Source organism: Odontesthes bonariensis, chromosome 3, assembly GCF_027942865.1.
Source record: "Odontesthes bonariensis isolate fOdoBon6 chromosome 3, fOdoBon6.hap1, whole genome shotgun sequence".
Lineage (NCBI taxonomy): Eukaryota > Metazoa > Chordata > Actinopteri > Atheriniformes > Atherinopsidae > Odontesthes > Odontesthes bonariensis.
In genome coordinates this window covers 45,961,447-45,987,599 of record NC_134508.1, presented here as the reverse complement: position 1 = coordinate 45,987,599, position 26,153 = coordinate 45,961,447, and the positions used below count along the sequence as shown (strand labels likewise).

Here is a 26,153-nt window from a genome sequence, read left to right as displayed (position 1 = left end):
AAGGTCATTGGCAACCCGCTTTCAATAAAGGAGTCATTGAACCTTCTCACAAGGATGGGGGCTAGTAACAACATTGTTTTGATTGTTGCAGCTGTCTCTCCACCAAACGTGTCAGTAACAGGTCATGTTCCGAATGTAGCACCTTCTTATAGAGGGTGGGGGATGGAGAGGTGGAGTAGGTCCCCTCGACCTTTAGAAGTTCCTCTGCAATTTCCGCCAGCCTGACCCGTTCAGTCCTTCTCATTTGGGAAATATAAGATATCACCTGTCCACGGATAGTGGCTTTAAGCGCTTCCCACAGAATGCTACTGCTGACATCAGGGGTGTCATTAAACTCTATGTAAGAACGAATTTGAATTGCAACAAAATCTTTAAACTTTTTATCTGACAGCAAGTGCGAACTGAACCTCCATCGTGAACGTGGAGTTGTATCCCGTTGAAAACTAATGTCAACTGTGGTAGGAGCATGGTCAGAAGTAGTTATTGGGTGATACTCACACGCATTCACGCAGTCAAGGAGATTGTTATCAAGCAGAAAAAAATCAATTCGGGAGAATGTGTGGTGTACATGGGAAAAAAAAGAAAAAGCTCTACCATGGGGGTTTTTAAACCTCCAGGGATCAGAGATTCCCAATTGCGATGCATACGTTTTTACTATGTTTGCTGATTTGGTTTGTGTAGGGGAAGATCTGTCAAGGGTCACATCCTGCACCAGATTGAAGTCCCCACCTATGATAATGCGATGACTGTCAGCATTTGGAATTTTTGCAAAGAGCCTCATAAAAAATTGGTCATCGTCCCAGGTCGGCACATAAACTGAAACTAAGACCACTGGTATATTCTGAAGCGTGCCCGAGACCATGACATAGCAGCCGTCAGTATCTAGAATTACATTTGTTGGCTCAAACAGGACCCTTTTATGAATAATGATGGCTGCCCCTCTAACTTTGTCTGTAAATTTTGAATGGAATAAGTGACTCATCCACGCCCTTTTAATACGTGGGGAGTCAGATGTTTTGAGATGCGTTTCTTGCAAGAATATCACGTCCCCTTTAAGGTACTGTAACTGTGTCAGGATCTTACCAATTTTAATCGCGTTGTTCATGCCCTTAGTATTCCAGGAAATCAGACGCACAGCCTTATCTGTCTTCACAACATTAACCAGAGAACCAATAGTGACAAGTTAGAATGAAACTGCATGACCCGTATTCTGTACTGCAATGGAGAGAGAGAGAGTGGGGAGGGAGAATTGAGAAGTAAGGAAGAGGGAAAAAAAGAAAAAAGAAAGAAAAAAAAGAAAGAAAACCCACACAACAACAAAAATATATATATTATAAACCACAACTAAAAGAAAACAATATTTGTGACCACCCTGAGGGCTACCCCATAACAAGAAGCATCATCTGAGCTCTCCAGCTCACAGCTAACAGCTGAACTAAGCTTCCAGGGTCTCTTCCCCTGCATTAACAATAAATGACCCCACAAGTCACATAGAAAAACATCAATAAGCAAATCGAGTACTGTATTCCAGAGCAGATATGCAAACCTTATTGTTTAAAGAAAACCGACTGCAATCTGATACGTGAACAAGTTTCCTTTATGTATCACAAGCGATTGCAGATAAACTGAATTCTCAAAATAGTGTAAACGAGAAGAAAGAAACGTTAAAAGAAGGAATTCAAAAATATTGGAGTACCGTGGATATCAAGTCAACGTGCAGATAATGTCTTAAAATGTCCAGCCAGTGATTTTTGTTCAAAACTGTGCACATTCAGACTACCAGCAATACAGGACTGAGACAACTAATGACGCGGTCTGAAGATCAACTCCAGGCTCGACCGGGGCTGGTCGAGACACAGTTATACAGATGGCAACACAATAACTCACGGTTATCCACTTAGCGTAGCAGTGGTTCAATGCGGTGGGCTTACTGTAGTAGTTGCTGTAGTATCTTCTATGCGGCTGGATGTTATGAAGCCTTTAGCCTCAGAGACCGAGGTTAATCTCTTCCTCTCCCCATCCTTCATCCTGATGACAAGCCTGGCAGGGAATAGCAATGCGGGTTTGAAGCCCAGGCTGTAGAGCTCCGACATCACCCCTCGGTATTTCTGGCGTTGCTCTACTACCTCCGGTGCGTAGTCCTCGTAGATGGAGATGGGGGAACCTCTGTACTGTAGCTTGCCTCTCCTGGCCCGGGCTTCGCGTATGATCCTCTCCTTCACCTGGTACCTGTGCAGCCTGATAATGACGGGCCGTGCTCTCTGTCCCTGCTTCGGCTTCTCGGATAGTGTGCGATGAGCTTGGTCACATTCTGGCGGTGAGTTCAGCACGCCTTCGCCGAGAACTTCCATGAGCAGCTCTGCAAAGAAGGCTGTGGGCTGTGGCCCCTCCACTGACTCAGGTACACCGACCACTCTAATATTGTTCCGCCGACTTCGGGACTCCAAGTCGCTGACTTTAGCTAACAGCTTAGCATTGCTCTCAGTTAGTGCAGCAAAAGATGTCTCCAGTGTCAGCAAGCGCTCGTCTTGTAAAGTAGCATTTGCCTCGAGAGAGACTATCTTTTGAGCGTGGTCTGACACTGTGGTGTAGACATGGTCCAGCTTTGTTTCGAGTGTTGAGATGGAGGCTTTGAAATCAGCGGAGAGGGCTTGTCTGTGTTTTTCCAGAAGATTAACAATGGCTGCCATGCTAAATTCTTCACTTGCCTCGTGTGCGCTACTGACCTTAGCACCCTGGTCTTTTACATTCTGTCTGGTCACATACGTCAACATATTTAGGTGGTGTGAGCAGAATACTACTATTTGTTGTGACTTTCGGGGTTTTAAAACGTGAAATTGACAATAGTTGCTGGAGCGAGACTCAACGTGCGTCTACTCCATCACAGCCAAACCAGAAGCCCCAGAGGTGAAGGTTTGAAGCCCCCGGCATCAACAGAGTCTCTGCCCTCTTCTTTGCCTTCACGTATCTGTCCCGTAGCTGCTTCCACACATTCTTACAGAACTCTCCCTCTTTCCCCAAAGTTCTGCCAATCTCTGTGCACCAGTTTTGGGAGTTTACGTGCTCCTTGTGCTGTTTCACTGCAGTTTCGTACAGCTGCCTGTACAAACGCACCTCCTCACTGAGCCTGGTCTCACATCGGTCCATCCGGTCTGTCGTTGTTGGCGCCGCCAAGTTACAAAAATCGACTGGTGCACGACACCGCGCTGCGCCGTCTTTTCAAGGGAAGCGCCAGGACTGAAACGTCATTTTGACGTCACGGTCCGCCACCGCCGTGACAGACGCGTCAACTATAACTCCGGCTTTATTGTCTGCTGAGGCATGGCATCCCACTCTTCTTGAAGGGCGGCCCTCAGGTCATTGAAGTTCTGGGGTACAGAGTTACGAGCCTCTACACCAGGGGTGGCGAACCTGTGGCTCCTGAGCCGCATGCAACTCTTTGATGGCTCCTTTGCAGCTCTTTCTTTTCATCTCTTTACTATTTTTTATTATTTTTAAATGTGTTCAAATATGATTTAAAAAACAGTTCCCAATAATTAATACAATCAAACAATGCAAATGCAATACAGAAATCTCCCACTCTCGCTGAATGTAGCACAGATGTAAACACAGCCTAGGCTGCTAAACTAGCGCCAACAACGGGATCATCATGGCTGAGTCGGCAAAACGAAAAGCAAAGCGAAAATACGAAGAGAAGAACAGGATATTCACCCGAATGGGAGGAGTCATATTTTTCATAGAAAGAAATGGGAGACCATTTTGCTTACTTTGTCAAACTTCCCTGTCTCACTTCAAAGCCTCAAACCTGGAGCATAATTTTTCCTCTATCCATCCCAATACAGCGAAGGAATTCCCCAAAGACTCGGCAATTCGTAAGCACAAGGTAAACAGCTTGAAAAATCAGGCTGAAAAACAGACATATCTTTTCTGCAAATTTACAAAACACTCAGAGACCGTCACATTGGCATCATATCAGCTGGCAAGAAACATTGCTCGTGCTAAGAGGCCGTACAGTGAAGGGGAATTTGTAAAGACGTGCCTTAAAGATGTTGTTGCTATCCGAGCTCCAGAAAATTGAAACTCGAAGTGTTCTGTCTCCGACCTGCAACTGTCACGGCATACCATGGAGCAGAGAATATCAGACATTAACATGTCATTGGAGGCACAGTTGTACACAGATCTCAAAAAATTTCCATATTTCAGCATTGTTTTGGATGAGTTGACTGACGTTCAAGACAAGCCACAGTTGACGGTATTCATAAGGTCTGTGTCAGAGAACTGCACAATCAAAGAAGAGTTGCTTGACATTGTGCCATTAAAAGAAAGGACCCGGGGTATCGACCTGAAAGAGACACTCACGGCTGTTGTCGAAAAAACAAATTTGCAATTATCCAAATTAACTGCAATAGCTACCGATGGTGCACCATCTAAGTTGGGATCCGCAAATGGCCTTGTAGGGTTGTGTAAAGCTGATGATCGTTTTCCCAGATTTTTGGACATTCCACTGCATCATCCATCAAGAGCACCTTGTATCCCAGAAGCTGAATATGGAGCAAATAATGAAACCTGTGCTAGAAATTGTGAATTTTATTTGCACTCCTGCTAGCTGATCTTGATGAAGACCTTCCCATTGATCCCAGTAAGACAAAGAACTTATGAAAACTGTCCGAGCAAGGGAAGTGTTATTTTACTAATCTGTAAATGACTGTGTAGGAATATGTTGTGTGGCTCTTTACAGTTGATACCGGGTTTTGAGCATTGTTGTCCATGAAGATGAAATTAGGCCTTTCATGTTCATGCAGGGGCACAATGACTGGATGAATGATGTTATTCAGGTAGTATGGGCCTGTCACTGTACCATTCACAAAGTGTAGGGCAGTTCTGTACTGACTAGATACGCATGCCCACACTGTAACACCACCATCACCACCAATGGCTCATCTAGTGATAACAGTGGCTGATGCACAGCGCTCTGCTTGACGTTTCCAACATCGTTGGTGGCCATCATTTCTGCTCAACGTGAATCGACTTTCATCAGAGAACAGCACTGAGTCCCACTGGTCCCTCGCCCAGCGTAAATGCTCCCTGGCCCATGCAAGACGATGAAATCTGTGCCTGGTGGTGTGGTCAGGTACCCTTGCAGGATGTCTAGCATGCAGACCACCCTGATGTAAACGCTTTCGAATGGCCTGACACTTGGGTGCCTCTCACCTCCCTTAAATGTGCCTGGAGTTGAGTGGCATTCATGATCTGGTTCCGCAGGGCAGTGCTCACAATGAAGCAATGAAGTGTCATCAGTGTGGGACGTGGCCAAAGGACATCCGTTTCTTTTTTTCTTTTTTTTTTGGGGGGGCTTTATATGCCTTTAATGGATAGGACGGTCGGAGGAAGCAGGAGGCAGAGAGATGGGGAAGACATGCAGCAAAGGGCCGTCCGGTGCGGGACTGGAACCGGGGCCAGCTGCAGCGAGGACTATAGTCTCTGTACATGGGGTGCCTGCTTAACCCACTACGCCACCGACTGCCCCAGGACGTCCAGTTCTATGCCTTTCTGTGACTCTTCCAGTCTCTCTGTATCTCTGTTGCAACCTGTTGACACTCTGGGACACTCGAAGCTCAGTGGCCACATCCGTCTGAGAACATCCTGTTTGAAGCCTCGCAATGGCGAGGTACTGTTGATCAATTGTTAGGTGTTGTCTTGGTCTCATGATGTCAAAATGTGAACAGCGTGATGAGGAGAACTGTTTAAATACCAATTCTAATTGAGTCAGGAAATGTATTGGTCGGTTCATGGATCACCTGTTGGGAATTTTGCCGTTAAGCTCCTTGTTAGAGAACAGCAACTTGTGCAAAAAGTAAAACATTGAACAGTTGGACATGTGCATTCAAAAGTTTACAGGAGGTCACATTAAGTTCACCCGTGTTTATGTTTATGTATTTGGCAGACGCTTTTAGCCAAAGCAACTTACACTCATATCTCAGATAGGCAGGTAGCATAAAGGGGTCTTGCCTAAGGACCCCTACTGGAAGTAGTACCTTTCATGCATGGGGTGGTTCAAACTCTTGTCACCCAGATGAAGGGCAGAAATCTTACCACTACATTATCTAGTCGCTATTAAGTCGCTGTAAAAGGTTATAATACATCTTAGGTTCATCCTGAAATTTCACCCGAAAGCCGAATATCCTTAACTTTTTGTGAGTAATGTATAGTGTAATGTATATATATATATAGATATATATAGATATATCTATATTTTTATATATATGTCTATACATATATAGATATATCTATATAGCTATATAGATATCTATATTTTTATATATATGTCTTGGTGGTGCTGTACATATCGAATGTCTTCTTCAGTCCAGTTGTGGCGTTCATAGTCAACAACAAGTATTCTTTTTCAGATGACAACATACGGTGCGATTCTTCACGAAGGGTCCTTCTGTCGGAACTCTTTTAACATCTTGGATCTTCTGGTGGTCAGTGTATCTCTTCTCTCCATGGGCATGGAGTAAGTGGATTCTGAAATGATGCTTCATCACTTCTCATTAACTGAACTTCTTGTTCTTTGTCATCTTTGAAGACTGTTCCTCCACTACTTCATGTATTTCACAAAGAGAAAGGGTTCAGTCTTTTATGATTCTCTGCAGCTTCTGCACTGGTGTCTCCCCTCTCAAATATGCCAAATACCCACAAGGACTGTCCCTGTTTCCTGAAATCCTCAGTTAAATCAATGTAAAAATAAACACGAGGAAGAAATGTAGAGAACCTGATAAAAATTAAGACTACAATTCTAAAAGAAGATCAATGATTGGGGATTATTGAAAGTCAGATCTCTCTCATCTGTTCTAAGTTTTTGTTAGTAAAACATTTGAAGCTTATCTTCAGATTGATTTATTTTTTTCTTACAAAAACATCTCATCAACAAACACTTTATCTTGTTGTAATATATGGCATAGAAGGTGGACAAAGAACCCTGTTTTATCTGACCATTTTTATAGTCTTTGAGTCCAGATTGATTTGCTATGAGGAAAATGAAGTAATCAAATTTAAAGAATACGTTTTCTAATTACTGTCTTTAGGTAACTCAATTGAACTAAATAAGAATTAATCACAGAGGGGAAATCATATTGTTACAGAACTAATTACTGATGACAAACAAACAAATTGATAATTAATGAATTAATTGGGTGACACAGTGATGTGGTGGTTAGCACTGCTGTCTCACAACAGGAAGGTTCCTGGTTCTAATCTCAGCTGGTTTTTTTTTTGTGTGGAATTTGCTAGGAGTTCAGTATATGCTCCTGCAGCCATGTCTCGGTGAAACACATCCATCCATCCATCATCTGCCGCTTCTCTGGGGATCGGGTCGCGGGGGCAGCAGCTTGAGCAGAGAAGCCCAGACATGTCCGTCCCCAGCCACTTATGTAAATGTCAAATTTGTATCACATCATTTCTTTTTACATACATCACAATGTATGTAAAAAGAAAAAAACGGTATTTCATTAATTTAATCAAATCTTCACTCCACCTCAGTTCACTGATGTGACAATCCAGGGGGAGTGAATGGCAGGGTAGAGAAGAAGCCCCTTTCAAATGGAAGAAACCTCCAGCAGAACCAGAACCAGGAAGGATGACCATCTACCTCAACATTTGGGGGTTTAGAGAACAGGAGAGAGGGCTTAACAAGCTCCATAACACTAGGCCAGGGATAGATGTTTTGGGGAGGGGGTAATTTATTGCTTTGGTTTTTTTTAAGCTTTAATTATACAGCTTTGAACAAACATAGATACAAAATAAAACATTGTGAAACAAATTCAGTAAAACTGTACAATTGCAGGATGTAAACAAATCCCCTTTCCAAGAAGGTCCAGAATAAAACAAAAAAAACAAATGCATCTATGTTCAGAGTGCATGGAACTGCGTTGGGTTCTCATAGAAGAAAGGCTCTAAACATGTTCAGTGAATGGGGATCAGGTAGCAACAAATCTGTGCTGGGATCTGACCCTTCCATACCTCAACCTTTCAAGTGGCAACATAGACAAAACACTCTTGATCCAGTTCTTAAAGGAGGGAGAGAGAATATCTTTCTAAAGTGGGATCAAGCCAAAAAGGGAAAGTTTCATAAATGTGTTTCCAGAAGTTAAACAAAGAAGGACATGACCCAAACATATAGCCTGCTGTAGCTGGGCTGAGAGGGCATGCTGCTCTTACACCTGAATATATTTTATAGAGTTTATCATTTGTGTAATGTAAATTATGCACAGTCTTACACTGAATGAGACCATGTCAAATGCAGAAGGAAAAAGTGGGAAATATATATCCTATATGCCATATATCCTTGTTGAGTTAAGTCCCAAGATCTTGTTCCCAATTTAATTTGGTTGAGTCCCAAGAGGGCAACTCAGTCGCTTGTATCTTCCTTTATATGTATTCAATTCTACCCTGAGTAGAAGGATTTGTATCCAGAGTGTAATCTATTATGCTCATGGGGCACAGTTTAAAAATGGGAGGTGTTTCTGGGCAAACCTGTGGGCCTGCAAATTCCTAAATAATTTTAGAGGAGTGTGGTGAAAGAAGTCAATGCACCCTCTACAAAAAAGTCCCTAAAGAACATCAGGCCTATTTTTTGCCATTGTTTCAAACCTGTATCCATCTGAGAAGGAACAAAAAAGTGATTATTGATTAAAGGGATAGTTCGCCTCTTTTGACATGAAGCTGTATGACATCCCATATCAGCAACATAATTTATGAACATCTTCTTACCCCCTGCTGCGTCCTGTGAGCCGAGTTCCAGCCTCGTTTTGGCGTTGATGAATGTAGTCCGGCTAGTTGGCTGGGGTTTAAAAAAATAAAGCGTTTTGCTTCTCAAAACAATATGCGTTCAAAAGAGTAATACATTTGCATCACAAAATCGTCCCTCCAGAAAAAGTCAAACTGAAAAAAAATATGCTTGAATTTTACCAAGACTATGGGTAAACCATAAGGCACGACCAGTTAAAGCTATGGTAGGTAATCCTAGAGAGCTAGCAAGAGAGCTAGCAAGATTCGAAAGTGGCCCCTCCTCTAAGCTCCACCCCCCCTCCCCATTCCGTCAGTGCTTCATCCAAAGCCGGTAGAACCGCGTGCGCACACGGAGCAGGGAGCCGACAGAGGGGGGCGTAGGCAGAAAGCAGAGGCATCTGATTGGTTTTTTGTAGGCGCTCCAATCCGAGATCAGCGGGATTGGTCAGCTTTTTCTCAGTCCTGCAGCTGCCACAGAGGTCTGATTATTTTCGTCCCTTTTTCTAAATACATCTTGTATAGATTTCTCTCAGGATAGACGGACCATTTCACCCAGTATTACAAAATGTGTTTCTGAACAGGATTACCAACCATGTCTTTAAGGTGCTGTTTTTTGAAAACACATTCACACACAAGCGGAAATGGAAGCAGGTGGATCATTCCCCATACACATGGAGTATGTCACAGTGTGAAGAGATTACATTGTAACCAGATATTACAGAAATAGTTCTAATCTTTATGCTGTTAAATCCTGGATTTGACAAAATGTGTTTGTATCCACTAGATCCAGCGCCATCTCAGTTGTCAAGATTCTCAGAGTGTTAAGAGTACTCCGGCCTCTGAGGGCTATCAACAGAGCCAAAGGACTCAAAGTATGAGATATCTGTAAATAGACTTTCAGATTTTTTCTTCTAATTGCTGAAACCCATTTTTCCATTGTAATTGCAATATCTTTTTCTTTTTAGCATGTGGTTCAGTGTGTGTTTGTTGCCATCAAGACCATTGGAAATATTGTACTGGTCACCATGCTGCTGGATTTCATGTTTGCCTGCATTGGAGTCCAACTCTTCAAAGTGAGAAGGGAAGGGGAACAAAATGTCCGTTGTCACTTTACTATATCAATATGACATTTACTTATGTTGCCTTCCCAGGGCACGTTTTATGCCTGCACTGATCCAGACAAGATGACTGAGGAAACCTGCAAGTAAGTTTTTTTGTGTGTTTCTTTGTTTTTCAATTTGTTTTACTAAACATTTAAGGGTTTATTTGCCATTTGTGCATAAACCAACAGTGCAGACACATTGGAATTCTTGTGCAGAGGCTCTCTCGTAGTCAACAGTTTAGGTAATAAGGAACTGAAATAAAAAGTATCAAATATAGAAACACAATATACAACGTTAGGAAAATAAGGCACTGTAGTAAGAAAAACATTGAAAAAAAAATAAAATAATACTATATGTATATAAAAGTGTTGTGTTTTTAGAGGAGTCCCATTTCAGATTATCTAAGGGGTGGGTGGGTCAGCTTTTTCCACTCAAATTTTCCTTTTGAATCTGGATGAGTTGCGAACCTAATAAATAAGAATACGCCCCTTTGTTTTTATCAAGTGTCACCCTTAAATCTCCTGACTAGATGTGTAATGGCTATTGAGGTCTTGTATAATGTTCCCTTAATTATGGCCAACGTTTACGCCCCCAATTATGATTATGAGTTCTTTATTTCTTCACTTTTTTACATCCATCTTCTGATCATTTGACTGTGTCCTTAACCCTTAAAGGTTTATCCTCCCAGGTGTACATTCAATATCTGTATGCATTATGCATATTCTCCTTCAGTTCAAGATTTTGCACAGTCTTCATCCATCAAAGGTCAGGCTTAAAACTGGTTGTAGCTCCATCTTTCCTGTTCTTTGTTCCCACTTTGTGGCTCAGAGGTTGGTATATAAAGTACCAGGAAGGAGCTCTTCATGAGATGGAAGTTCATCCGAGGGAATGGATCAACTCTGAACTAAACTTTGACAACATCCTCAATGGCATGCTGGCCCTCTTCACCATATCTACCTTTGAAGGATGGCCAAAGTGAGAAATGATCTGTTCTCTATCAGATATTTGATTGATTCATGAATTGCTATAAAAAAGTTTTAAATTTAGTAATCTGCTGTAGGAAGCATCTCATCATTCACTAGAGTGGAATATATGCATAATCAACATTTTAATATTTTGTGATATCATTAAGGTTTTGATTGAGATTTCATGTGATCTTTTTGTGTAACGTGTTGTCAGTGGGATTTTTTTTTTCATTTGCCTAGGATACTATATAAAGCCATTGACTCAAACTTGGAAGATAAAGGTCCTGTGTACAACAACCGAGTGGCCATATCCATCTTCTTTATCGTGTACCTTATCCTCATTGCCTTCTTCATGATGAATATATTTGTGGGCTTCGTCATCGTCACTTTCCAGGAGCAAGGAGAACAGGAGTATAAGAACTGTGAGCTGGACAAAAATCAGGTATGTTCATAGATAGATTATTTATTTGTCTTTGCAGAAAATTGTTCTGTGCCATTGACAGTGCGTCTGATACAATTAAAGAAAAAACAAAAATACACAATAAACAAGAATGGTAAAAAAGACGCATCATGTCTCGCATCAGGTTGAACAGAGTCGACGACTCTGTTCAACCTTCATCATCATTTTAAGAATTTTTAAGATTTAAGATCCGATTTATTGGTCATGCATACACACGAAATTTGTCCTCTGCTTTTAACCCATCCAGCTTGGCACCTGTTGACACACACATGCACAGGGTCACACACTCAGAGACAGATTCCAACCTGGATCGGTGGGCAGCCATTCACAGCGCCCGGGGAGCATGGGGGGTACGGTGCCTTGCTCAAGGGCACCTCAGCCGTGACAAGGAGGTGGACTGACACCCCTCCAGCTGTCAGTTCCACCAATTTTTGAGTGGCGAGAGTGGGAATCCAACCTACCAACCTTCTGGTTATTGGATGACTGACTCTAACCACTGAGCCACGGCCGCCAAATCAAATGTAATCCAAGTTTGTGCTCCCATCAGCGGCTGCTTGAAATGTTTCAAAGCTTTTTTTGGATGGACCATCATATTCTTAATGATTGTAGCCAGCTTCCAAAGAAGCTTTGCAGTTACAGTAAAACTAATGGCAGGCTGTGCATCACATTGCCATGGAAACCATGCACACAGCTGGTGACGCAGAATAGCCTGTATGTGTTTTTAGATTCAGTTTCAATTTACCAACAGGTGGGCTCGGCACTGATAGTTAGTCTGTATATCAGAGAATAATCAATCAATTTAAAGACTTTTTCTTGATTTCCTCTGAAATTTTACTCATTTCCATGTTAATATGTGACAGTGTCAGAGCTAAATGCACTTGCTGAGGGTGAAGTTAAACATCTACAGCTTTGCGCAGCTCGACACGAACAGCAGGCAGGTGTTAACTCACTACTTTGCACAGCTAACAGTTTTCTGACTGCATAATTCTCTTATTTTATTTGCTGCAACGTTGTTGCCATGTGACTTAAAATGGCCTTTTAATGGAAGCACATTCAGAAAGACAAAGAAAGATCAGAAGTACCATTTAAGTACCCGTTATCTCTGATTCAAGTTTTTAGGTTTGTTGAGCAGCAAAGACGAGGAAAAGCAGGCTGTGTGGAATGTTTGGCCAATGGAAAATTGCCTAAAATGCTTTCCCAGGCCACAATTTCAGTTTCACTAAAAAAAGATAAATACCCTGTACAGTGTAGCTCATACAGGCCAATAAGTCTTCTGTGCTGTGACTATAAAATTTTAACTAAAACGATTAGACCCTGTTATTCCTACCATTATTAATGAGGACCAAACAGGCTTCATTCCTGGACGGCAATCATTTTTTAATATGAGAAGATTATTATGGGTGCCAAATGCCAAAGGCATTAGGCAAACATCTTACTCCTGTGCCAGATTATTGTGAGAATGCATTAAGCATTCTCACTATTAAGTTCCTGTTTCTCTTTATTATTATTATTCCGTATTATTCCGTATTATTATTATTCTTCCGCCGTTTTTCGGCATTCAACTACTTCAGCATACTTTAAGCTATTTCAACAAATTTGGTATCAAAATGTTCAGCTCTTTCAGCTCTTGATGGGAATGTATTTTTGGTGTTTGTAACTTTTCAACTTTTTAAGATATTAAGCTTTTTGTTCAACTTTTTTCCCATTGAAACTAATGTTAAATCTTCAAATCCTTTCAAATCCTTTCAAATCCTTTCAAATCCTTCAAATCTTAACTAGTTCAGCATACTTTCAGCTAGAGACACCATTCAAATTTTAAAATGTTCATAAGACATTCAGCTATTACCAATTGTTTCATCTTTTAAAAATATTCAGCCAATTTTGAAATATGACAGTTTCAAAAATATGAAAATTAAGTTCTTCAAATCCTTATCTTCAAATCCTTTCAAATCCTTCAAATCCTTCAAATCTTTTCAAATCGTAACTGCTTCAGCATACTTTAACCTAGAGACACCATTCAAATTTTAAAATGTTCATAAGACATTCACCTGTTACCAATTGTTTCATCTTTTAAAAATATCCAGCCAATTTTGAAATATGACAGTTTAAAAAATATGAAAATGAAGTTCCTTCTTGGATTTTAGAGTGAGACATTCAGCAGTGCTGATAAGTTTCAACTTTTCAAACAAATTACTATAACTTTCATACAGTTTAACTGAGAGAAACAAATTATACCTTAAAATGTAGGAAAACTTGTCCTCTTTCAGCCAATGTAACTCCTAAAGAGGAGTTACATTGGCTGACATGGACAGATTTTGAACTATGAGCCTTTAAGCTTGAACAACTTCTCAAATTCTGAGGAAATCTGCCATTTTTGAATCAGCTTCAAGTGTTTCAAACTGCTTCGATTTAAATATAGTTGACTCCACAGATGTAAAACTACTTTGCTAAGTTCCTCTAAGCCTTCTGCTTCTAATGGTGTTAAAATTATTTTTCTAGCTGCTCAACTTTTCTCACAAGACGCGTTAGAAGACAGTCTGCGCCTCAGATTTGTCCCGCGGCTGCAGCAGCTGTGCTCTGTGTCTGTCTGTGTAGTCTTTAAGTAGGTTATATGCACTTCCGGTTTAACAGAACAATTGGCTTAATGGTAACACTAACAGCCTTTCGTGCGGGCGGCCTGGGTTCAATCCCCATCATGTCAGACCACACTTTTTAATTTTTTTTTTTTTTTAATTATTTAAGCATACTTTCAGCCATTTCAACTGTTTTTAGCTTAATTTTATCTTCAAATCCTTCAAATCCTTTCAAATCCTTCAAATTCTTCAAATCCTTCAAATCCTTCAGATCATTTCAAATCCTTTCAAATCCTTCAAATTCTTCAAATCCTTCAAATCCTTCAGATCATTTCAAATCCTTCAAATCTTAACTACTTTTGCATACTTTCAGCTAGAGACACCATTCAAATTTTAAAATGTTCAAATCTTTTAGCTTTTTAAGATTTTTCTTTATTAAGGTAATTCAGCTCATGCATTCTCACAGCTGTTTCGCAGGAACAGCTCTTTCTAGTTATTCTCCCGTTTCCGCCCTAAATTTCGGCGCGCTACTAGTCTGGCAGCGAATGTCCGACCGACATAAAAAGCGCACCGTTAGGTGCGCATTGATCGGGAATAGTGTGCAATGACTTTTCTCTCTCATTAGTCAAAAGGAATTCCCGCAAAATGGGAAAACGTCGGAAAATTTAAACAGGGAATCCTCATCTAAAAGTCAAAAACTGCCGATTTGGAACCTTAACGAGCTTGAAAAGGGCATTTTTAGAGGCCTTATAACTCAGCCATACAGCATCGTACAGACCTCATTCAAAGTTTGTAAGTGACACAAGACTCTCGGCTATAACCGAATAGAAGGGCTTGAATATATTCAATACGGCTTGGACACGACGGCAGTTTACGTTTGAGGATGCCAAAATGTCAGATCTGGCGTCTCTCACACTCAACCTCTCACTCTAAAAATCATTAATCACAGATTCGTCAAACAAAACTCTCTCATGTCTGAAATATCTGGCCGATCTGGACAAATTTTATAGCAAAACGTAGGTATTTTTGTCCTCTTTCACACAATGTCACACTCATTGACCTCTGCCACACACATTTATCACAAATTGCCTTTGAGCGCAAAGTTCCGTCCCTAAATCCCATTATAAATGCCTAAAATCCTAAAATCAGTGTTTAAATGTGATTTTAAAATTGCCATTTAAAAGGAGCCCGAGGGGGTAGCCGAATGAAAATCACACCGCTGGATTCGGCCGTCCCTTGTGGCGCTCACGGTACAAAAATGATACGGATTCGAGCTTTACTTTTCGAGCTGTGACCGTTTGTTCGAGAAAGTAGCCGGAAATCAAAAATGCTCCATTTTAAGCAGGGACAAGTCTGTGTCAGTTGGAGAAGCTGGCAGTTGGAGCCTGTGCCATGCTGACGAGCTGTCTCCTAGCAACAAGCTTAACAGCCTGCTCAGGGCTGAAACAGACTGCTTAGGAGGAAAAAGCCAAAATGGAGCACTTAAGCTTATTTAAAATGGCATAAAAACTGTTTTTTACACCAGACCTTGATACAAATGACATGGCTGTGAACAGCAGACATGTCTTAGGAATTTTGGGTCTCGCAGAGACCCAAAATTCAATGGAAAAATTGATTGAAAGGCACTTAACGAGCCAAAAATGCATTTAAAAATGCTAAAAACCCTGTTTTTTTACACCTGGACCTAAATACAAATGACATGGCTGTCTACAGCAGACATGTTTTAGGAATTTTGGGTCTCGCAGAGACCCAAAATTCAATGGAAAAAATTATTGAAAGGCACTTAATGAGCCAAAAATGCCAAAAAATGCCCTGTTTTGGAGGCCTCATAACTCAGTCATACAACATCACAGAGACCTCATTCAAAGTTTATATGGGACAGGAGACTCTAAACTTTAAAGGAATTGTTCCAGGCATATGCATCAGGATTAAAATTCATGGTTATAGGAGAGAAATAAAAGGCACTTTTGCCTAAATGCCAAAAACTGCCCTATTTTGGAGTAGCCATAACTCAGCCTTACGACATCGCAGAGACCTCATTCAAAGTTTATATGTGACAGGAGACTCTCGACTTTAACTAAACTAAAGGGTTTATCGATTGGACGGGCAGTAGATTGGCACCCATCAAAATTTCTTTAGGAATTTTCTAGTTTAATGTGTTATTTTCCCCCCATTCAACAGTACAACCTGAAGTTATTCTAAGCCTTGACGCTGAAAAGGCGTTTGATAGAATCGAATGGACCTATCTTTTCACAGCTTTAGAAAAATTTAGAGTGGGGCCCACCTTTTGTAAGTGGATCAAAGTCCTATATTCAACACCTATGGCTGCAGTCAGGACAAATGGCCTGATCTCAGAATATTTTTCGCTCCACAGAGGTACAAGACAGGGTTGCTGTCTGTCGCCCTTCCTGTTTGACATTGCGATCGAACCACTGCCGATTGCTATTAGATCAGATGACAGGATTAAGAGTATATCCAGGGGAGAAGCAAACCATAAAACTTTGCTTTATGCTGATGATCTGCTTTTGCAAATATCAGACCCAATTGAGAGCATGCCATACCTTCTCCACTGGCTCCAAAAATTCAGTAACATATCAGGGTACAAAATTAATTTGTCAAAATCTTTATTATTTCCTTTGAATAATCTGGCGAAACAGATCACTTATGAAAATTTGCCTTTTAAAATTGAAAATGACAAATTTACTTATTTGGGAATAGAAATAGCAGGTTCAATTAAAGCTATTTTTCAGTATAACTACAGGTCGATTTTGGACCGTACCAAAATTGATTTGGATAGGTGGTCGAAACTTCCACTCTCACTGGCAGGATGGATAAATGCAGTGAAGATGACTGTAATGCCCAGATGGAGAGAGTTAAATCTGATGGTGGTTTGGGTTTACCTAATTTTTTATTTTACTATTGGGCAGCTAATGTTGTCAAGCTGACATACTGGATCACCATGTTCGCAGATAAGGAGGGTCCGGTCTGGGCTGATATGGGCTACACTCCCAGTTTCCCCGATTTCAATCCTAACTGCCCCTCTCTCACTAAATATCAAAGCATCTGAACTGAACTCAAATTTGGTGGTCCAAAATTCGATTAACCCATTTAGGCCTAAAACGCCTGGAAAAGAATGCCTGTAAAACCTATGGGCGATTTCAGAAAGACCCCCTAAAACCTGAAGTTTTTCTGGAAATTCAGAAATTGTGTCTTTCTTTGGAAATTGAGTTTATTTACATACACCTTCACGAAAATAGAAAATGTAAAAAGTAAAGTGCAGGAACAGCACTATTTTCAATAAAAAAAACAGTAATAAAATAAAATAAAAAGTAAAGTGCAGGAACAGCACTATTTTCAATTAGAAAACAGTAATAAAATAAAATAAAATAAAATTTTATATTTAAATTATTTATTTATCTATTTATCTATTTATTTTATTGCCAGTCTCTTCGTACTGGCAGCACAAGGAGTCCCATGCCCATACACATTCCAATAAACGTTTTCATCTCCGGCACAGTTACGTGTGACCACCTTGCCATCTTTGCTCGAGCTGGAGTCTGAAGTACCTGGTCACTGTATCTATTCGTCTCGGAAACGAGATGTGCCCAAAGCTCCTCAGTAAAAATATGATTAACTGCCTGCAACGGTGTGGCATCTGCAGGTAAATCGACTTTCCCCCCTGGTGTGCGGTTGAATTCTCTCCGTCGATTACGGTGGTAATTGTCAGTCTTCCACTCACATTCAAACCCTTCAAAATCATCCTCGTCCTTATCGTCATCCTCAAACATATGTGCTAGCCATTAAGCTCGATCAATTGGGTCAGCACGTTCTTCAGCACCATCAAAGCTAAGAAACTCCTCAAAATCGCTCCCGTCTGAAATGTCTTCCCACTGAAAGTCCTCCATGCTTGTTCGATGTAACTTAACTTCAAAACAATGACACGAGGAACATGACAACACTCTCACATGTCTATTATAATGCATTTAATTGGCGCAGAGGTCAATAATTGGTGCAAAACAACCTTATACAGGAAAAAAGAAGTGTACGCTTTCCCGGCCGTAAAGGTAGAATAACGCAACAGCGCCCCGGGCTTTAAAGGTAGAAATGCGGCAACGCTTTCCAGGCCTCAATGGGTTAAGATATGCTGTCAGTTCAGAAAACATTTTAATTTGACAAATATATGTAACTTCTCTCCAATAATGTTTAATCATCTTTTTGCACCATCTCAAATAGATCAGGCATTTGCAGTTTGGCACAGAAGTGGCTTGGTCTACTTTCAAGATCTCTTCACCGATGATGGCTTTGCATCATTTGAATTTCTATGTGAAGATCATAATTTACCAAAGGCTTATAACTTCAGATATCTTCAGGTTCGGAGTTTTGCCAGGGTATCCATCTCCACCCTCTAAAGACTTACTGTATTCAGGCCTTAAAGGGATAATCCGGAGTAAAATGCACTTTAGATCAATTTACGGGATTGTGGCAGGTTTAGTGCCACCGTGGGTTCTCCCCAACACACACACGGACCACTCGTGGAAGTTTGACCTTTTATTTAAAGACACCCGGCTCACTCGCCGGCACGCAGGGGACGATCCCGTCTTTTCTGTGAGTTGCTTGGGCTCTCCTGTCTGCTGACGTCTCTCTCCAGGTCATCTCACCCTCCTTCCACCCCTCGCCCGGGCCAGCACGCTACTGATAAAGGGGAGAATGATTAGCCGACGATGTGCAGGTGTGCCCATCATCTCCCCTCCCACTGTCCTCTGAGCCCTTTCCACCTCCCCTCTGCACCCGATGCACCACGCCCCCCTCCACATGCCTCCACCGCCCGACTTAGGCCGGGGAGCCGTCCGGCCTAACCTACTCCCCCCCCCTTGTGGGAGCGGGAAAGGAAGTCGGCCACGACCATCTGCGTCCCCGGCCTATGGACCACCTGGAATTTAAAGGGCTGCAAAGCCAGATACCAGCGGGTGATCCGGGCATTCGTGTCCTTCATGCGGTGGAGCCACTGGAGGGGAGCATGGTCCGAACAGAGGGTGAATGGCCGCCCCAACAGGTAGTACCGCAGAGCATCGACCGCCCACCGGATGGCCAGGCACTCCTTCTCCACGGTGCTGTACCTGGCCTCCCTCTCGGACAGCTTCCGGCTGATGTACAGCACCGGGCGGTCGACACCCCGCACCTGCTGGGACAGAACGGCCCCCAGCCCTCTGTTCGATGCATCGGTCTGCAGGATAAACGGAAGGGAGAAGTTAGGAGTGTGGAGAAGAGGCTCCCCACAGAGGGTCTGTTTTACCCTCTCAAGCGACAACTGGCACCGCTCCGTCCACTGGACCGGATCTGAGGCACCCTTTCGGATGAGGTCGGTCAGGGGGCTGGTCAGCTCAGCGAAGTTGGGGATAAACCGCCGGTAGTAACCAGCCAGCCCCAAAAACCGCCTCACCTCCTTTTTCGTCTTGGGCCTCGGGCAGGCTGCAATTGCTGCTGTCTTGTCTACCTGAGGACGCACCTGCCCGCCGCCCAAGTGGTACCCCAGATACCATACCTCCCTCCGTCCAACTGCACACTTCTTCGGGTTGGCCGTGAGCCCCGCCTGCCTCAGGGACTCGAGCACCGCAGCCACCTGCCGCACATGCTCCGCCCAGCTGTTGCTGTGGATGATAACATCAACCAGGTAGGCGGCAGCATATGCGGCATGCGGCCGCAGCACCCGGTCCATGAGGCGTTGGAACGTGGCTGGGGCCCCGAACAACCCGAACGGAAGTGTAACAAACTGGTACAACCCGTACGGAGTGGAGAAGGCCGTTTTTTCCCTGGACTCTGGAGACAAGGGAATCTGCCAGTAGCCTTTGGTCAGATCCAGCGTCGTAAAAAATCGAGCTGTGCCAAGGCGATCCAGGAGCTCGTCGACCCGGGGCATGGGATAGGCGTCAAACAGTGACACATCATTCACCTTGCGATAGTCCACACAGAACCGGATAGACGCATCCTTCTTGACAACAAGAACAATGGGGCTACACCAGGCGCTGTTGGACTCCTCTATTACCCCCATTTCCAGCATAGCTTTCAATTCCGCCTGAACCACTTTTCTCTTGTGCTCAGGTAACCGATAGGGCCGTGAACGCCCGGGTGAGTCTCAACATGGTGTTGAATAAGGCTTGTGCGTCCTGGCAGGGGGGAGAACACATCAGCATACCGCTGTTGCAACTGGGCTATGTCTGCTCCCTGGGACGGTGAGAGGTGGCTTTCACAACGGAGCGAGGCTGGATTGGCCGATTTTGGTACCTCGGGCCCCAACTCATCCCTCTCTGCAATTGTCGTCACCAAGGAAACAGACTCCGCCTCCCTCCATGCCTTAAGGAGGTTGAGGTGGTAAATCTGAGTTGCACCTCCCCTGTCAGATCGCACAAGCTCATAATCAACATCACCCACTCGCCGTGTGACCACAAAGGGCCCTTGCCACTTGGCGAGTAATTTTGAGCTGGAAGTTGGGAGCAACACAAGCACTTTATCTCCCGGTGAAAATTGTCTCAGCCTCGATCCTCTGTTGTACAGCTGCTGCTGATGTTCCTGGGCCCGGAGCAAATTCTCACGTGATAATCGACCCAGTGTGTGGAGTTTTGCTCTCAGGTCCAGGACGTACTGAACTTCGTTTTTGCTGGGGCTTGGACCTTCCTTCCAGCTTTCTTTAACCAGGTCCAAAACCCCCCGTGGTTTCCTGCCAAACAGCAGTTCAAAGGGAGAAAATCCCGTGGAGGCCTGGGGAACCTCGCGCACTGCAAACAGCAGAGGATCTAGCCACCTGTTCCATTTACCACTATCCCCGTGCACAAACTTACAGATCATGGACTTCAAAGTTTTATTCAGGCGCTCGACGAGGCCATCCGTTTGCGGGTGGTACACGCTGGTCCGAACCGGCTTGATGCCCAATAATCCGTAAAGTTCCCTCAGTGTTCGTGACATAAACTGGGTGCCCTGGTCAGTCAGGATCTCTTTCGGGATCCCGACTCGGGAGATAACCTGAAACAGCGCTTGCGCCACACTCTTTGCAGATATGCTGCACAGTGGCACTGCCTCTGGATATCGTGTTGCATAATCCACCAGGACTAACACAAAACGATATCCACGTGTGCTCCGGTGAAATGGCCCGATGAGGTCCATCCCGATCCATTCAAACGGGACCTCCATCAGTGGTAGCGGGCGCAACGGCGCTCTCGGGACAGCCGGCTGATTAACCAACTGGCATTCCGCGCAGGACGCACACCAGCGGCGCACGTCTGCTCTAATGCCAGGCCAATAGAATCGGGCCATTACACGGTTCAGTGTTTTTTCGTACCCCATATGCCCAGCCATCGGGTTGTAGTGAGCCGCCTGGAAAACCATTTCCCGGCGGCTTTTCGGTACCAGCAACTGGGTAACTGTCTCCTCAGTCTGAGTGTCACGACTCACTCGGTACAACCTGTCCTTCTGTAATGAGAAGTGTGGATATGTTAACGCTGCATCAGGGCGCACCATATGACCATCAATTCGTATCACTTGGTCAAAGGCAAAGCGTAGAGTATCATCACGAGACTGTTCGAGTGGAAAATCTTCCATGGAGTCAAAACCGGGAGCTCCCCCTCCCCGTCATCAGTGTCGGACAACCTCGCGTCACCGCTGAGCACAGCGCACATATCCCAACTCTCTGTCAGTCGTGAGCGCACCCCCACACACTGTCCCACCAGTTTATCAAACCCCGGCCAATCAGTACCCAAAATAAGAGGGTGCGCCAGGCGGGAGCTAACCGCAGCCTTTACACTATGCTTTTTCCCCTTATGTCGAATTTCCACTGACGCAACAGGGTATCTGTGAATATCCCCATGCACACACTTAATATCCACCCAGCTCGCCTCTATCAAAGCCCCGGGCCGAATCAGACTCTGGTGTAGCATGGACTGCATGCAGCCCGAGTCCACCATCGCCTGATGTGTACCCCCCTGGATCCTTACCGGAACGCTGTACGTCCCTCCTGGACCGGCGGAGGGTGCCGGAGAGCCGACAACCCAGATCACCTGGCCGACCTCCATGAGGGGGCACTCCCGGCGGAAGTGTCCGGGCCGTCCACACCTCCAGCAGTCCTGCACTGTCGCTTGAGGGACCGTCTGTGGGCTGAGGACCGTGTCCGCAGCGCGCTGGCCCTGTGGCAGGAGGAAAAGAGAAGACTGGTTAGCCCGGGGAAGCGGGGTGGGTCGGGGGGCTGAGTTGACTGGAGGTCCGGGTGCCTGAGGAGGTCTCCTGCGGGATGCCGGTGTGGGACGGCCACCAGGCGCTGGCCGAACCTCCGGCGCTCGGTCCTGTGAGTGGACGGCCAGGTGGTCCTCTGCTAGGGTGATGGCCGTTGCCAGGTCCTCCGGGCGATGGCACCGCACCCAGGCGGAGGTGCCGCTCGGGAGCCCCTCCATGAACTGCTCCACCACCAGTGTCTCCAGCATCCGTTCTTCTCCCGCCGACCCCCCAGGCTGCAGCCACCTGGTTGCTGCATCCTTCAGCTGCTGCACGTACACGAAGGGTCGGTCGTTCAGCTCCATTCTTGTCCCCCGGAACCTCCGCCGATGGTCCTCTTTGGAGCAGGCAGAGCGCCGCCGTCTGCGCCTCTCCTAACAGCAGTGGCAGTAAGCGCACCGCCCACTCCGCCGCGGGCCAGCCACACGCCGTCGCCTCAAACATTTCGAGAAATGATTGTGGGTCATCTCCCGTTGTCATCTTATGTATCGTCATCCCTGCCAGTGAGGGTCCCGATGCGCCTGTGCCTGCGCCTGCCTCCGCCTGTGACAGCATGGCCTCCAGCAGCCGTGTTTGTTTTTCTGCTTGCGTATGCAGAGCCGCCAGATGCTGTCTGTTTGTGGCGGACTGGTCGTGGCTCATCTTAGCCACCTCTCTTAGCATTTCTGCCAAGGTGTTCACCGTCTGGTGTGGATCCGTCATCCTGTGTGTTGGGTCCCCGTTCAGGCGCCAGTTGTGGCAGGTTTAGTGCCACCGTGGGTTCTCCCCAACACACACACGGACCACTCGTGGAAGTTTGACCTTTTATTTAAAGACACCCGGCTCACTCGCCGGCACGCAGGGGACGATCCTGTCTTTTCTGTGAGTTGCTTGGGCTCTCCTGTCTGCTGACGTCTCTCTCCAGGTCATCTCACCCTCCTTCCACCCCTCGCCCGGGCCAGCACGCTACTGATAAAGGGGAGAATGATTAGCCGACGATGTGCAGGTGTGTCCATCATCTCCCCTCCCACTGTCCTCTGAGCCCTTTCCACCTCCCCTCTGCACCCGATGCACCACGCCCCCCTCCACAGGGATGTTGGGAGTACATACGTTGAGTTGACATCAAAATCATGTCATTCGGATGTGTTTTGAGAATTTCGATTTGACCGTTTGTAGCCAAAAGTCGTTAGCCTGGAAGTCAGAGGGGCATATCATGTCACCGCTACAAAACGCTATTTTTATACCTCTTCTACAGCTCCAAACAACATAACACTTACGTGGTAGTGAGTAGAGGGTCCCTAAAGCCAAACCGAAGTGTCCCGAGGTCTTCATGTGGTCGAATATAGAGTCCAGAATGAATTTAATCAAGCCAGTACCTTTCCGGAAATGTTGCTGCTGCAGCTGCTGCTACAGACCGTGGTGAAGTTGGTTTGATATTGGTTTGAAAAAAAAGACTCCTTATTTCCTTATTGTGAATATCTGTCGAATATCCAATATCAAACCAACTTCACCACGTCTTAAGCGACAGCTGCAGCAGCAACATTTCCGGAAAGGTACTGGCTTGATTAAACTAACCCTTTGATAGCTATCTTTGGTGTGGTTAGTGACAAGCTAGAGTTGTCCCGCCTCCACAAAAATGCGATTGCCTTTGCATCGTTGCATGCCCGTTGTCTGATACTATTGAACTGGAAGGGGAAGAACCCTCCTGCCTATGTTCATTGGATTAGAGAGGTGATGTTGGGATTGGCTCTGGAAAACATTAGGTATACAGTACACGGGTTAGAGGACAAATATGACAGAACCTGGTCACAGTTCATAACTCATATCAAGAGCCTGCCTTGTGCCTGACTCCTTGTTTTTATTCATTAATGTATTTCTGTCAGAACCACTCTCGTCAAAACGAGACGAGAAACAGAGATGAATTTCAGAAGCTTATTCTGAATGCATACAATTTGTGTTTGGCGGTATGGCTCTGTTCGGAGGAAGTTCCTGACTTTTCCATGAGCTCCATGGAAGCCAGTAAGGGAACAGCAGCATTCTCAGGTGGAGTGCCTTCCATTTGCTGTAAAGGCAACAAACCCCCTAGAACAGAGCAAGCAACAATGAACAACAGTATGACAGTGTTGGCAATGAAAAATCGGTGGAGCAGGGGAGGTGGTGGGTGCAAGCAGAAAGCAAAAAAAAGCAGTGACAGCAAACCAAGTTTAAATGAAGTGCCCCAAATGCCAGCATCCAATTGCGAGCAGCAGCTGGTTGTGGAGCCATAGGGGTTGGGTCGGCGTCAGCCAATAGGCAAGGGCGCGTTGACTACGTGGTCTGCCAGAACTAACGCGGTGCTCCATTTCTGTCAGAACCACTCTTGTCAAAACGAGACGAGAAACAGAGATGAATTTCAGAAGCTTATTCTGAATGCATACAATTTGTGTTTGGCGGTATGGCTCTGTTCGGAGGAAGTTCCTGACTTTTCCATGAGCTCCATGGAAGCCAGACAGGGAACAGCAGCATCCTCAGGTGGAGTGCCTTCCATTTGCTGTAAAGGCAACAAACCCCCCAACAGACCATACCGGAACGCAGCCAGCCAATTGCGACAGCGCTTTGCGGCAGGGCAAAGCAGAGCAAGATCCAAGCAAAGCAGCAAGATCCAAGCAGAGCAGAGCAAGATCCAAGCAAGCAGAACAGGATCCAAGCAAGCAGAGCAACATCCAAGCAGAGCAGAGCAACATCCAAGCAAAGCAGAGCAAGATCCGATCCAAGACAGCAAAACGAGAGCCAAGCAAAGCCGAACAAGATCCAAGCAAAGCAGAGCAACATCCAAACATAGCAGAGCAAGATCCGATCCAAGAACAGCAAAACGAGATCCAAGCAAAGCAGAGCAACATCCAAGCCGAGCAGAGCAACATCCAAGCAAAGCAGAGCAAGATCCGATCCAAGAACAGCAAAACGAGATCCAAGCAAAGCAGAGCAACATCCAAGCCGAGCAGAGCAACATCCAAGCAAAGCAGAGCAAGATCCGATCCAAGAACAGCAAAACGAGATCCAAGCAAAGCAGAGCAACATCCAAGCAAAGCAAAACATCCAAGCAAAGCAAAGCAACATCCAAGCAAGCAGAGCCTTAACACACTTCACCTGACCACCTAGGAAGTTAAAGTCACCGTGAGCTTGCATATTTGCTATCCACACAATTAAAAGCCATGAAGCATAACACAAATGACCTCTGTCATTGCTGTTCGTGCCATCAATTCCGGGAGCGGTTTTAATGATTTGACTTCATCCCAAATTTATTTTCGATCTTAATCAGCATCTTTCATGCAAAGTTAAGCCCTACCAGTGGCTCTTGTTTTATTTAAACAGAGGCACAGCTGCACGATAAAACAATATATATATATATATATTTTTTTTTACACTCCAGTAGGCAGCTATTCTAAGTGGAAAAAATCTTTCAATGACCCATTGAAAACTACCTTCCCAACAGCACAAACTCCAGCTAGCTGAAACATCAGCTTATAGCAGGTTTAAGTAAAAATAATACTGAAAATCTAGCTGTGCAAGATGACACGTAGCATGGCAACTTGGCATCAACAGGGCATCACAATGGCTTGAGTAAGCAGAGAAACAGGATGCCATTTATTTTCAAACTTCCAAGAAGACCAGCAGCCTCCAAAATGACACAAAATGAGAAGAGGCAAGTGCTTCCTAACACGAGCACATCGCATGCATAAGTCGTATACAAATAGCCAGAAAGCAACACTCAGTATTTGCAAGCAAGAAACTAAAGGGAAGAAAGAAAAGCCTCCAGTGTTTCCTGCAACATATGTTTTCTCAGAGGTTCATCCTGCACCAGTACTTAACTGGACAGTTTGCTCTTTTATCAGTTCACAGCTGAAATCAGCTTTTACAGGCTGCTTCTCAACAGAAGGAAAAAGGACAACGCTCCTCCTGAAGGGATTAGTTGTGACATCAACCGTGGGGACGATGGTTGAAATGTTTTGATGTCATGCAAATTAGCATGCCATTTGCTGTGCAAGAG

General features: G+C 44.5%; 1 protein-coding gene across 1 annotated transcript in view; it reads left to right on the top strand.

Moving 5' to 3' along the window:
* LOC142377627 (dihydropyridine-sensitive L-type skeletal muscle calcium channel subunit alpha-1-like) overlaps positions 1-26,153 on the top strand; it is a 289,148-nt gene that overhangs the window by 165,761 nt on the left and 97,234 nt on the right. Inside the window, exons 20-25 of the mRNA XM_075461932.1 lie at positions 6,408-6,514; positions 9,572-9,659; positions 9,753-9,860; positions 9,939-9,991; positions 10,719-10,865; positions 11,096-11,297. Coding sequence (XP_075318047.1) covers positions 6,408-6,514; positions 9,572-9,659; positions 9,753-9,860; positions 9,939-9,991; positions 10,719-10,865; positions 11,096-11,297 — 705 coding nt within the window. The remainder of the gene's footprint in view (positions 1-6,407; positions 6,515-9,571; positions 9,660-9,752; positions 9,861-9,938; positions 9,992-10,718; positions 10,866-11,095; positions 11,298-26,153) is intronic.